Source organism: Onychostruthus taczanowskii, unplaced genomic scaffold (genome assembly GCF_017590055.1).
Source record: "Onychostruthus taczanowskii isolate IOZ18803 unplaced genomic scaffold, ASM1759005v1 scaffold58, whole genome shotgun sequence".
Taxonomy (NCBI): Eukaryota; Metazoa; Chordata; class Aves; order Passeriformes; family Passeridae; genus Onychostruthus; species Onychostruthus taczanowskii.
Window position 1 is genome coordinate 7356415 of NW_024503457.1, and position 15052 is coordinate 7371466.

General features: G+C 40.6%; 1 protein-coding gene across 2 annotated transcripts in view; it reads right to left on the reverse strand.

Annotated features, from left to right (window-relative positions):
- IL1R2 (interleukin 1 receptor type 2) overlaps positions 1 to 15052 on the reverse strand; it is a 42560-nt gene continuing 27508 nt past the window's right edge. The window contains exons 8-9 of one of the 2 annotated variants that reach the window (XR_005953666.1): positions 3088 to 3189; positions 22 to 73 (exon numbers count right to left, since the gene is read on the reverse strand). Coding sequence is in view for 1 of the 2 variants with exons in the window: in XM_041418181.1 (XP_041274115.1) it covers positions 66 to 73 (8 nt within the window). In the remaining variant the exon portion in view is untranslated. Of the gene's footprint in view, positions 74 to 3087; positions 3190 to 15052 lie in introns of both variants that reach the window. The other variant, XM_041418181.1, reaches the window with a different exon arrangement.

Below are 15052 nucleotides of genomic sequence, written 5' to 3' on the forward strand. Positions count from 1 at the left end.
CTGTGCGTGGTATGTTCCTCCCTGGACCTCCCCATGACCACTGCTGTCCGTCCCAGCTGTTAACCTCAGAGATCTAATAATTAGGAAAGCCACAGCAGAGAAGGGAAAAGAAACACTGTAAGCAGAGTTGTATGGTGGCATTGATAGAGTGCTGTGAAGGTGCTACTGTTAAAGGAAACTTTCAGAGGGTTACACAAAAGCAGTCATGTCTGTCACATCAAATATAGGACACAGTAGCAATCAGTGCAGCACTAAGGCGGATTAGACTGCAACTGCAATGTTTCTCAAAAGGTGCCAGCACACTGTGCTTGGTCCTCTGTCGTTTGCCAGGCTTCCTGTCCTCTCCCTGTAACACTCAGTAAAGGAAGAACTGTCATGGTCATAAACAGTAAAAGGATCATCAACACTTGCACATGTTTTTGTTAAAGGAGTGCTTTAACATTATCCATTTTTTTTCAGTTCAACATTTTCAGATATTTTATAGTATTTGTCAATCTGAGTCAAACAGGTTGCTAATTTCCTGGTTGTCTACAATAGATACAAGTTGTTCACAGCTATGCTCAACTCTGGGCCCACATATGCAATATGAATGTGACCCATGTGCAGACTAGCAGCTGGGGCCCTTGGGCAGATACTGCTTTTCATTCCTAAAGTCATATTTCTTGAGCATCCCCCATTCTGAAGAGATGGGAGCCACTTGTACTCTGTGAATTTCATGTATCTCATCTTTGCTTGGCCTTTCATAATTTTTAGCGTTTAGTTGATATTAGGTTTCTTGATGTCAAGGCATACGAGATAGGTAAGTTTTACTGGCAGGTTTATGGTGTGCCCTTCCTTTTTTTTTGTCAGTGTTGTCAGTAGCTATAAAGATGTATCCAGCACAGTAGACCACAATTTCTTTATTGAATTGTAAGTGCCAGTTCTACATTCAAAATTGTGTAGATATAGGCTAGATTATTTTTATCTGTATGCATTATGTTACATCTATCTACATTACATTTATCTGACCTTTTTTTGCCTACTTTCTCAGTCTTGGGAGATGGAGATTATTATCATAGTCTCTGTTTTCTTTGATTTCTAATCCCAGTCATAGTCTTCTTTCATGTGCAGTCTCATTCTCTCCTACTCCAAAGCAGGTGTCTCCAGTCTCCCTGTTTCTGGATTCTCCCACAGTACAGCTGTCCATGAGCTCCTTCCTCCCCGGTGACTATCATTCCAAATATATCCAATCACCTCCTCCTTCAAACAATACCTTCACCACACCCTCCCTGTATTCTCACCAGTTCACAGTTTCCTCTTCTCTAGTTCCTACACACATTTATTTGTCTCCCAATCCCTGTATACCTGTCTCCTGTCAAATTCTCCCCATGTTGTTTCTGTCTACTTACAAAAGTGGCTAATACCAGTCTCCCTGGCTAGACAATCTTCACCTGTTTCAAAAATTCATTCTCTTTACCAGGTTCTCTTTCCTAACCACCTTTTTTTTTTTTTCTGTTCCTTCAAACTGCTCACCAGAATATGAACCGCTTGGTCCTAACCCAGCTTTTATGGGAGTTAGTTCTCTCCTCAGTCTTAGGCTCCATATTCAGTCTGCCCCAGATCTCCTACTGTGCAGGCACACCCTTCAACCTCTTCTTTGAGATTCATCATGTACTTCTTTCACTCGTTTCCCTCTAGCCCAGGTGTAGGCCCCTGTGCACTCAGGGAGATTAATTCCTGCTGCCCACTTTCCAGCTGTGGGATTAGCACCAACATCTGAGGAGAGACCATGTTTACTTGTTTTAGTAGTAGTTTTCAGCTTGATTATCATGTAGTAAATACAAGGAGATGTCCACTTTTCTTCTTAGACTGGAAAGTCCTGTTGCTCTGCAGACTTTTTCTGTCTCTCAGCACTAAGAGTCATAAAGCAATGGAGCATGTTCATTAAGGTTGAAATCTTCAGAACTGTAGGTTGCTAAACCTCAAAACTCTCTTGAAAACCATATTGGGAAATTTCTCATTTTGTATAAAAGCAGTAATTTGACATTTAACATCTGACATCATCTCACCCTATTTCTCAAATACATTTCATACCTGAGCTAACAACACTGATATTTTGTGGTTTATTAGGTTCAAAGTTCCTCATTTCTTGTATGGATGAAATCAAGATTAAACAAGTCAGAGAAGAAGGGGAAGACAAACCTGAGGTAGAAAAGAAGAGGAGAAAATAAGTATTTTGAACTTGTAAATAATTGAGGTTATAAGTGTAGAAATTGCCATGTGTGCCTAGTTTTATCAGAGAAACAATATAAACACAGAGGAATAAGAATGGATAAAACAAAAAAAAAAAGTTTAAAGAAGTTACAGAAAAAGGTATAATTACAAGAAAAAACCCCCCAAAATATTCAAAATTTCATTAAAAATAGCTGAACATATTAAAGATGATGTTTAAAGAAGTTACAGAAAAAGGTATCATTACAAGAAAAAAAACCCCCAAAATATTCAAAATTTCATTAAAAATAGCTGAACATATTAAAGATGAAAAAGTGGAATTTCACTTTACAATTAAAAAAATAAAAGGGGGTAAAGTAGAAAACAACGGAAAAGAGGGAAAGTGATGACTGCAAAAGGAACATTGATGATGTTTCTGAAGTGTTTCAAAGTATTGCCTTAAAGCTGCAACTTTCTGAGAAGCCACCAAAGGACATGCTTGAAGAGGAAGCGAGGCATGTGCCTTTGTGGTTAGCTGACCCAATTAGTGATGGAAATTTTCCTGATTTAGTAAGAAGGATAGATGCCTTTATAAATCACTGTCTTAAATATAAGCAGCAGTTTACCCAATTTAACAACAGAGCTGTGATTCTTTGATGCTTGGTTGTACTTTCTGTTGAAGACAGCTTGTTGGGGCATCTTTCTCATACACAGTGCAAAGCAAGCTAGTATTTTTGTGTAAGTGCTCACTTCACAATATCTTTACTAAAAATAATTTACTGTTTTCACTAGGCAAAATGCTTTGTGAAGTCTTACAGATCAGATTCATTGTTCATTTTGAGCAGGTCAGTACTGAATAAACAGCTGAGCCATCTTCAAATGAAACTGGGTTCTTACCTTAATTTTACAACAAAATGCGATGAAGAATGGCATCATTTAGTCTGAACTCAGGAGGACAGCAAAAGTCTGCTCAAAAGGATTCAAAAGTTCTTCCTTTGTCTACCAGGGAGCATAAGGTCAAAGTTCCATAATTAAAACATAAACTAGGCAGTCATTTTAATCTAGAATTTCTTTCCAGAATTACATAAAATCACATTAGACAATATTTTTTGGCAAAGAAATTATATCATTTTTGTATAATATAAAATGCAGCTGTTCAACAGGGAGGGATTTTGTCCAGGTCATAATAGGCACTACTTAAATCATGCTGTGACGTTGCCAGTATTCAACTAGTTTTGGCTAAACCTTGAAACCTGTGCCTGAAATGATTGCCATCATCCCGACCCTTATATAACCTTTTCCTTCCCCACTTTATCCTTTTCCTCTCTCTTTCATGCCTTACATGTTATAAACCTATGCATAACTTAGAAATACTTATAAATCCATTAGAAGTTGGAAACTGTCATTTTCACTGTATGAGTGTATCAAATTATTAGCAGTTAAAGTTGTTATGACATTTGTGGAGATAGTGTTGGCTTTACCTCTTCACATTTCTCTCCCTCATTTCCAGGCAATTGGAAAAATATATAACAATGAAGGGATGTGCTGAAGATTCCTGTTTTATCTTCTTCTGTGTGTGGCTGGGAAGAGAAGATGCTGCCAAACCATCTTCCTCCGTTGTCAAGTTCTGCATATTTTTAGATTAGAACAATAGCATTCAACTTCAGAGCAATTCTCTAGCTGCCAAAAAAATTGCCAGTGTGCTTAAACATTTCCCTAATTCTCACAATATTTACATCCTTTGCAGGTAATTTTTTAGTTCTCTTACAGCTTCAGAATTGGAAAAGAGCCCCTTGTCTTCTCACACTGTGCATCTCTGCCCTAATGCAGGGGCCTGGAGGTGCCCCCAAGCTGCCAAGTGAGTGGCACTCCCAGGCTGATGCTTCTTCCCAGTGTGCATCAGCTCACTCTTCCCTGTAACCTGATTCAGCCCTGTGAGGGAAACAGAGGCTTCCTGAGAATTTCTGCCTCTAACTAGGGAGAATATTTGCACCTCCTAGCAGTTATATGTATATATACCTTACAAAGCTGAGCAAAAATCTCTGCTGTGTCCAATCCTGACAGAACTGACCATTCCTAGACTGGCTAGGGGTGGAATGTACTGGGTTTACATGGCCTGTTTTGGGGGTGGGGGCGTGCACAGAGGTGACTTCTGTGAGAAGCTGCTGGGAGCTTCTACCATGTCCAGCAGAGACAGTCCCTAGCAAAGATGGACATGCTGTTGGCCAAGGCTGGGCCAGTTAGAAATGGTGGCAATGCCTTTGTGATGACATATTTAAGAAAAAAATCAAAACAAACATTGTTTGTTTCTTCTTTAAAGAAGAGTGGTGTGAGAACATGTGAGGAGAACATCCCTGCAGACACCAAGGTCAGTGGACAGGGAGGGGGAAGAGGTGCTCCAGGTGCCTCCAGAGCTGATTCCTCTGCAGGCTGTGGTGATGACCACGGTGAAGGAGCTGTGTCCCTGAGCCTGTGGGGATCCATGGGGGAAGCAGAGATGCACCCACAGCCCGTGGAGGAGGTGCCCATGCGGAGCAGGTGGATGCCTGCAGGAGACTGTGATCCTGTGGGAGTCCTGGTGGAGAGAGGTGCCCCTTGCTCCCAGGCTGGAGAAGCCTGTCCTTGGAGGAGTTCCACCCCATGGAAGAGTGACCATGCTGCAGCAGTTTTGGGAGGACTGTTGCCCATGGGACACACTCATATTGCAGCAGTTTGCAGAAAACTGTTGCTTGTGAGATGGAGCCCCATCTGAGAAGTTCATGGAGAACTGTCTCCTGTGGAAGGCACCCCATGGTACAGCAGGAGAATGACTCCTTTCCCTGAGCAGCAGGAGAAGCCTTGGGTGATGATGACTCATGATAATGCCCATTCCCTGTCTCCTTGTGCTGCTGGGGTAGGAGGTAGAGCTGGAAGGAGGGAGCAGAGGGGAAAGGGGTTTTTAAGAGCTTATTGCACTTCTCATTATTCTGCTGTGATTTTGTTAGTAATATATTCACTTCATATCTCTAAGTTGAGCCTATTTTGCCTGTGATGGCATTTGATGAGTTATCTCTCCCAATCCTTATCTCAACCCATGAACCCTTAGTTAAATTTTAAGCACTTTTTAAAAAAATATCTGCTTCATTGCCCTGGTTTTGGGTGGAATAGAGTTAATCTTCTTCTTACTAGCTGGTAGAGTGCTGTGGTTTGATTCAGTGTGAGAACAGCATTGGTAAGTCCCTGATGTCTCAGTTGTTGCTGAGCTTACCCCCAGTCAAGGACTTTTCAGTGTCTCCTGCTCTGCCAGAGAGCAGGTGCACCAAAAGCTGGAGGGGGCCCATGGCCAGGATGGCTGCCCCAAACTGGCCAAAGGGATTTCCCTTCCACAGAACATCATTTCCAGTACATAAACTGGGGGGAATTTGCTTGGAGGGGCTGACAGCTGCTTAGGAATGGGCTGGACATTGGTCAGCAAGCGATGAACAATTGTATTGTCCATCACTTGTGCATGTTGGGGTCTATTCCTCTCTCCTTTCCAGTACTATTGGTTTTATCATCATCATTAAAAGTAGTAAATTTATATTAGTATTATTATATTAGTAGTACTAGTACTAGTAGTAGTATATCTCTCCTTTTCAGCACTGCTATCTTCATCATCACCAGCTTTTTTTTAATTATTAAACTGTTGTTATATCAAACCACAAGATTTTCTTTTTTCCGATTCTCCACATCCCACTGGGGGCGGAGTGGAGGAGCGAGCGATTGGCTGCTTGGCACTCAGTTGCTGACTGGGGTTAAACCACAGCACCCATTTATTCCATTTCCTGTGACACCATGTTTCAACTTATTTAGGAGTTTTTCTGCTAAATGTTAAAAATAACTCAAAGTGATGACTGGACTCCCTTTGATCACACAGGGGAGAGAGGGAGAGAGCATGGACAAGCAGGCAGCATTCTGACACTCAGTTATCTCAAAGAGTAATCTGAAGGAGTGGAAGTATAAAGCATGCAGTCACTTCAAGATTTGCAGGCATGTATCTTCTGTGAATCCACATGAACTGAAAAACTCACAAAACTCTGTTGAAACACCATTGAAAATTAGCAGAGCATTCCATGGGGCACTTCAATTTTCATTTTGCAACATTCCATACAATTTCTCTGCTTTCTTATCTTAAGTGCACTAAGAGCTTTATCTGATCTGTTCTGATTTTATCCAAACATTCATGGTTTTCCTTCTGAAAACATTCAGCAAAAAGAAGCCCTTGCTGTTCTGGCTTGCCATTGATTCTCTAGAGCCTGTACATGTGGGTTTTGCTCACAGAAGCTCCCACTGAAGAAAAGGGTGAAGAACAACTGCTTAAATGCTATTCAGCTTTTTTTGCCCTTTTATATGACCTTTGAACATGTTTTTCTATTCTTCTTGCTAAAATCTCATGGTTTTAGTCTCTCTCTTCCCCAGACCTTGTGCAGGATGCAGATTGGATATTTCCTGCTGGACAGAATGTGCTTAAAGTACTCTAATTAATCATCCTTGGAGCTCTTCCATCCTTTTTCACACTCCAGGTTCTGCAGTGTATGAACCACACAGAAAAATACATTCCCAGTCCATATGGTGAGGAGAGTTTGGTCCTTAAGGGGTCCATAAGAGCTCTCATCCATTCTGACTCCAGTTCCATCAGGACTATCCCATGTTCTGTTAACACCCCATGCTCCCAAATCCATGCCTGAATGTCCTGGAGGTCAGAATGTCTCTGATCCCTGCCAGCTGTCCTCCTGGAAGCCCTACTGAAAAGAGCATTCTGGAACTCAACGTTGACCCTTTTTGTAAGTTGTATTTTACTCACATATGGGAAGACTACTTTCTGCTGTCCCACAGTTCTGTGTCCTTCATCAGAAGAGAGAGTTGGAGCAGAGAGCTTTAGCAGAGCCCTTAGCAGAGCTTTGCAGCACAATGATGACTTTCAATTCTATGGTTATGTGCCACACACTATGTAGAAACTGTCACATAAGCAACAAGGCATAGAATTAGTGGAGCTCAAACTATCCAGAAGGAATCACAAAAGCTCTGCAGGTAACAATGTAGTGACAATGCCTGTGGGGAAAGGTCAGTCATCAGCCTTAGGAGGAATTTACATCTTCAGGACACTGTACATATTTTCTTAGACAAACAGATACAGCAAGTATCCCTTCTCTATTTCCCTGTCACTGTCAGCTCTATAAAGACAGAAAATAGTAAGTCAGGTCAACACTGCTACCTGAAGCCATCAGCTCCTGCAATCGATACCCCTCTTTGTCACTTGCAGGAAACATCTATAGCTCTTGGGATGCCAAATCATACTGGGTAAAGCAATACAGTTTATTCTGCCTTTTCTTCATTTGCATCCAATTGCTGGTGACTCCAGCAACAGTTTCAGTGCTGCAGACATTCTACTTTTCTGATTTTTGCTAAACAAAACACTGCTAGATGATGACTTGTACTTTTGTTCCCGTTGTTCCAGCATTATACAACACAGCATTGTATAGCAGTCTCGCTCCATAGCCTTGCAAAAGATGCTTTCCTGTTTTGAAACAATTTTCTGTGAGCCAGTTGGGTCAAAATAATGACCAGTAGTGACAGGTTTGTAGCTCTGCTTTTCTGCAAACTGTTCAAACACAGCAACCATCAAACTGAAGCTTGCATATGATATGCTTGCATATATGCAGCATATAATTAAACTAAAACAAGAATGCACATCCACCATTAATCTATAGTTCAAGAATAAATCTCATAAACTATCAAATAAAACTCAAATAAAGAGGATTTGGAGCTGTGAGTAAAAACAGTTTCCTACATAAAGCACTCTGTGGTGAGGAAATAAGACTTTATTTGCAAAACAAGAAGTGCATCAAAGATATCTGAGTCCATCATCAACCTCTCCTCAAGATAGAGACAACCCACAGGATGCTGAATTTTGGTTAACCAAGTAGGTCAAAAAAGCAACACAAGTGGGAGATTTTACAGAACATTTTGAGTTTCAAGAGATAAAGAGATCTTATGTCCCTTCAAACTGAAAAGGGAAATGGAAACAGTAACCCCATGAGGTGGCTCAGACACTACCATCATTCTGTGCTGTCTATTCCCAAGGGGTGGGATGCTTTTCCTCCTGCAAATAGCTTTTGTAATGCATCATTCTATAAGGTAATCACATTACAGAAACAAGACCACATAAGCCACAGGAAAAAAAATGTTTTGTTGAAACAGAAATTATTTCGTGTAACATGGCAACTGAGAGCACATTACAGCCCTAAGCATTTGAAGTTCTCTAAGGAATGTGGGCTGACCCTTTTGGGGACAACCACAATTTCTGAAAATTATTTTAAACCTACATTCTAACCATATTTGTCTTCCCCCTGCTTCCCATTATCATTTCACATTGGTTTTATGAAGACACTCATATCTTAACTTGCCTCTAGCGCTGAGGTCTCAGTACCCCAGAACTAGCTCCAGCTCCAGGCCTCAGCCATGCTAACAACCTCTTCGGGGAGGCACCTCAGAACATGGTAAGGACCCCTCATCCCTTGTTTTCTATGCAAAACAAACCTCACTTTGAGGGCTGAAATGATACTCTTCCTTTATTCAAATTCACAGTATAAATATGTAGAAACTGAGAATTAAAGGGGATGACACAGCACAAGCCTCCTTTGAGTCTAGAGGCTGAAAATGTTCGTTAATTAAGATTTCAAGTAGTTGGCCAAACTGTGATTATTATACTGTATTAAGTAGTTCACACTTTCATCCTTAGACTGAATAACTTGATGAAGACTGAGCACTAGGATAAAAAGTTTTAATTGCTTGTGAGATTGAACTCATATTGGCAATATCAGGGGCTTGCTCTGTGTATTTTAATAACACAGCTGCAAAGTTATGCTATATTGACAACTTAAACATAGAAAGCAGTACATAATAAAAGGAAAACAGAGCAAATCTGAGCTAACAGGAGGTGACCTATGTCTGAGTCATGCAGATCTGCAGGTCTGGACTATCTGGTGCACAACTTGGGATTTAAAATGATGCAGTTAATGTTAGATTTTTCCAATTACATGGTTTGTGAAACACCCTTGCATGGGCCTATCCAGCATCTCTGAAAAACTGTAAATCTCCTGCATCCTTTACTCACTAGGGTGCTGCTTCTAATTTTAGTAAGATGAGTCATGTCATTTGGTTTTCACTGGCCGGATGTACAAAAACCCCATTAACAGCTTCCATGTGTTTGGAGCAATGGTCTAAGTAAAGGACCTGGTCAGCAGCAGTCATTACTTGGAGGAGACAGTTTTACTCCAGAAGACATCATGGGGTATATCTGGTATAATTCTCACTATTCTTGCATTTATCTGTTTTTCATACCTCAGTATGGTGAACTATGGTTAATCTGCCTTTCTCCCTTCACAGGTAATAAAATTAATTTAAACCAGCTAGCTGTATATTCCTGTTATAATGCCTTCAGTAATGAGAAATCACTGGAGAATATAAATTCAACTGTGTATCTATATTTACACCTTGCAGATCTCATCCTAAATTTGTGGTGTGGAAGAGAAATCTACTGTCTTCCACCATCTTAGAAAGATGAGTTGAGTCATGTCAGTTGGTGTTCACTGGCTGGATGTACAAAAACCCCATTAAAAAGTTCCACTCTGGTTTAGCTCCTAGCCAAGATCCAGAGGACATCCTGTCAGCTTAAAAACACTCACAAAAATGTCAAATGTCTGACTAAGATTACCTAATCCAAAGATTGGTTTGTCACAAACAGAGCAGGATCCACATCTTTGCTTCATTGTTTCTTTCTTGCATGAAACATGTAACTTCTAGCAAATAATAGTGATCTGTGGCAGGTCCTTTAAAATAAATTAATGGCTGAATTCATTACAAAAGTCCTTTCATCAAAATATCCTGTGCACAAACTTGTGCAATTAGATATTGAAGCACATGGGCAGCATGATGTCCCACTTTTGTGGCTCCTAAAAATTATTGCTGAGTTTCAGAAGGAGTCAAAAAGGAAGAGAAAGCACTGTCTGGATGATAATCCCTTCATTATGATTCATCATTTACTGCTTATATCCTTTAGGGAGTCCAAACAGGAAACTAAGTAAGCAGCCTCCCTAAGGAGCCCCAGAAGGTGTCAGAACATTATGTTTTGATGACCAGGAAGCTGCACATTGTGTTGTCTAAACCCCATTCTCTTATTTTTCCACTAAATAACTCCGTTAGAGCCTGGTTTAGGCACAGACTTATGTCATTAATAATTCATGTCCATTTGAAACCTTTTCATATTCATCTCCACTGCACTGCCTTCCCACTTTTCTTCTTGTTCATATGTACAAATAGGGCATTATCTGATCTCATGTTGATGCTGTATCAGTTTATATTAAAAATCTTTTTTTTATCCAGAAGCCACTGGAAAAGAAAATACATTCCCTACATTTACTCTGTATTGCAACTTATGGTTGACAAAATAAAAGTATTTAAAATTTGCCACTTTTTAGAGGCAGTGTGGCAGAAGAACAAACATATAAGGCCAATGTGGCAGAAGAACAGATATATAAGGTCAAATTTAGAGGCCATACAACTCTTGGGACAATCTCTTGTCTCACACTATGGCCAGCTGCAGGTACTCATAAAAACAGCAGTTGAACAAGGCTAGTGAGGTTTTTATCTGTGTTTGTTATACTCTCCTATTTTCCAGTAATAAAATTTCAGGCATCCCGTCAGCAAAAGGTCATGGTCCCTGTTCAGTAGCTACAAATTAACTTTCCCTTCATAGCTCTCTCTAGTCTCTATTTAAACTTCTTATCTTTCTTGCCCTCACATCCCATGGAAATGACTTGCACATTAATCATTCAACACTAGCCACACACTATGATTAAAAAGGAACCCTTCTGCTTTTTCTTCATCTGCCACTCCATAGTAGCTGGGCAGCCTTCGCTCTGATTATGTGAGAAAGCATGAACACCTCTTCTCTTGCTCACTTTCTCCATCACCATTCGTGACTCAGAGGATCCTCTTTGCATTTCCAAGCTGAAGAACCTTCTGGCAAAGCCATCCCACACCACTAATCATCTGTGACACCCTCCTCTGTGCTGTATTTTCTTAGTGGTTGGAGGACTAGGATTATGTGCTCTTCCCAAGGCACTGGTGTGCTTGCTTTGGTGCAGCTACTTATTCTATGTACCTAAACCTACACTGAGTCTGGACCCTTTCAGTGCCATTCTCCATTCCTTTCCTAACAACACCAGAGAGCCCATCTGACAGACTGCTGCTCATCACTGAGCTGTTGCTTTCAGAGAACTAGTCACAGTGATAGCCATGTGAGAACATAGCTAATGAAGAGCCAGCTGTTTGGACAGTGATTACTGTCTTTCCAGGTACAGCTAATACTGGTTTTGCACAGGATTTCTACTTGTCTACACTAAATTTAAGCCCCTCATTTTATCAGACAGTTCTGTGAGAAGATCTAATAAGACTCTTTCACACCCCCACTGTATGTTTTAATGTATTTGAGTAGCCTAAGTAATTCTGAAATACATGCAAACTGTCACCTCGCCTTTTTGAGAAAAAACAAACTTCAGGCACCACCACAGAGCTCAGTAGAATCCCTCTGAGATCTCTCCTCACAGGTCAGCAGCATCAGTGACCTGGATCTGCATAAGGCAGTATGAAATACCATCATTTTTTACTTAACAGCACTCAAAATTGCAGACTAAAATACCCCTATCAACAGTGAGTGAGAAAGCAGATACTGCTCCCTTCTCTCCCTTGTAGATTGGGAAGGAGAAGGAGAAGGAGAAGGAGAAGGAGAAGGAGAAGGAGAAGGAGAAGGAGAAGGAGAAGGAGGAGAGGGAAGGAGGAGAAGGACTGATGCTTTCTCATGTTACTTGCATTCATCTTGCAGCTGACTCATATAAACAAGCTGGGTTTGATGTTGCAAAAGCTCCAGTTTCTCATAGTACCACTCCGAAGCTGTTCCTGATCTGTGCCAATAATGATCAAAATACTGCAGTCTATGAATGAGGAGGCCAAGTGAGTTGTGAAAATATTGTTCTCTCTTCTTGTCTTATCAGTACAGATTGAGAGGAAATCCAAAAAGATCTGTGGCAAGCCACACACTCCAATAGTATCTTGAATTTGCATATGAATGGGAAGTGTAACTACCAGAGTATTATGTAAATTAGTTCAAAAACTCTGTGGACTCTCACTCCAAAATCTAAAGGATTTATGAGGAAAGAAAAAAATCCTTTTGGTGAAGAGATCAAAGCAATGGATATTTCTTTTCTTAGCACATTGGTTTGAAGAAAAATTCTTTCTAAGTTTTTCACCAGAAACCTAAATAACATCCTAGTTCCTGAAGAAAAGCCAAAATTGCAAAGGTGAGAAAGATTCCATCTCATGCTTCACTCACTTTGGGATAAAGAATTCAGCCTGGCTCTCTCATGTACCAGAAAAAAAGATTCTTCACAGAAATTACTTTGGCCAAAATGAATTAATTTTTAAGATAAGTTTAGGTTTTAATAAATCAGTATTTTCCAGTAACTAAAGTTCTAATCAAGAAAACTGTTCTCAGTGAAGGAAAACTTTCTATCTTGTTTTATGAGGTTGTCTGATTAAGTAAATTCCTGTTTCTTTTTTAAAGTACTTGCAGTCAGAACAACTTTAATTTGAGCCCAACTATACCAGCTTACTGATTGCACTACAGACATAGCCAAAAAGTATCCTAACTACTTAAGCACTCACCAGCTGCTTCTGTCTTTTGCAGAGCATGTTAAAACTGAAAAGCCCTCTCTGTGTTTTTATTACTTATTTCATTTGACTGTGATATACAAAAGAGAAAAACACTTCTTCCAATGTTATTGAGATTAGTGGAACCTTAAATGAGCCACCACAAAACCATAGCTCTGGCTGGCAGTACATAAGCCCATGTTATGGCAAATGAAGCCTAACTGGAGCAGTGGTCACCTCTGCTGAAGGAAAAAAAAAGCTTTTATTCTCTTACTTAGCTTCAGTCTTCACATAATAGGAACTTAACAGTTAAATACCTAAAGGGTTGGTAAGGAAAACTGGGAAGCTTCCAAGCCCACATTTATAGGAGTACAAGTCAAGTGAAATCTTGCTTTCCTGCAACCATATTGTCACATATCTCACTCATACTCGAAATGTACCAACAGGGCAATTCTCACTGTGCATGCATGACAAGAGCTTTAACATTAGTGGAAGCCCTGCCATTAATCTGAGTGAGAAGAGCTTTGTACACTGCTGTATGCCTCAAGTATCACTCATCCCTTTAAACCACATGCTCCATTCAGGTTCATTGCAGCATCTACTCCTGTGTCACGCCAGTGACTGGGAGCAAGCTGTGCTCTCTGGTAGCCAGCTGCGTGTGCCAGTTATTGAAACAAACCTTTAAACCCCTACTATGCAAGAACTGCATCAGCACGCTGTTTCCAGCATGAGTCCTCTTTGTTCTGAGCCCTTTGTGCAAGAGTTTCGGGCAAATGGATTAACTGGAAAGGGCATCTGCAAGGCTCCCTTATCTCTCTTAGAAACAGGAAGAGCTGTCACATGTCACAACCAAATGGTCATATGGAAAATCTCCCACCCTGTCCCCCAAAGTGTTACTTGCTTTTTTACTTCACTTTTGAAAGCCAGTCTCATTGCACATCTTCTCTTTGCACAGGAAAGTGCCATGTATCCCAGTGAAGCATGCATCTCTTTCATGCAGCTTCTTCTGCTTGCAGACCTGATCTGCTTCTGACTAAACTTACTGGAGAGGATTGGTTACTTACAGGATGATGTTATGGAAAACTGGGGGAAAAATGGAGTTTTAAATAAGTTTGAAGAGACACAGATTATGCATATCTGTATAAAGGCAAATCAGCTTCTCTTTTGCTTCATATTCTGTGAAGTACAGAAGGCAGCCCTGATCCTGCTTGGGATACTAATATAGTAGAAATAATGAGTAACTGTCAGACTAGACTGCTTGACTACAATTACTGATGTATTACATTTTGTGCAAACTGCAGCCCACAATAACAATCCACAACTGCCTTTGGGAATCTCAGTCTCAGCTGGGAATGTGTGCACAGTTTCTGCTGAAAATGTTTCCACTTATTTTCAGGAATCTGCAGCTCTCACTCCTTACACTGAATGTTTTTCCTGACCTAACTTTTATAAGGCCATTTCACTTCTGGATTCAAGTTATCCACTGAGCTCATATACCCACTGAGCCCTTAACCTGAAGAGGAGCAGCACTCAAGCTAGGACAGTACTAAGGAAAAAAAATGCTAAAGGTTAATCAAACAAATATGGGTACCTATACTCTAATCATGCTGCTGCCAACCTGTCTGCCTTTTCTCCAGGCATTGACTCTTTCCAGAATCACAGCTTTGAATCTAAACTTTCAGAATCATAGACTGTCTCAAGTTGGTAGGAAACCATAAGGATCACTGAGTACAACTCCTTGCTCCTTCCAGGACTATCTAAACCTAAATCACAGAACTAAGCACATGGGCACTAAATTCAGTTTTGCTTTTGGATAGGGCTGGTTTTGTTCTGCCTGCCTGACCACATCTAGCACAATTTGCTCTCACAGGTACTTAATTAGGTAGTACTACCAAAGCTGTCAGGGTGGTATGTCCCTGTCTCAGCACCTTCAAAAATCATGCAGCTTCTTCAAAGCAACATCCCAAGAGCCTTCTGAGCTGTGCTGGGAAGGGATAGGTGCTTGAATGATAGGCACATTTTGGTCACCAGCAACTGGCAGACTAGGTATGAACTGAAATGACAGCTGTGTGTAATTAGGAATATGGGCAAGCTATACAAAATGAAGAAAGAGCCAATTAATCTCAGGCCTAAC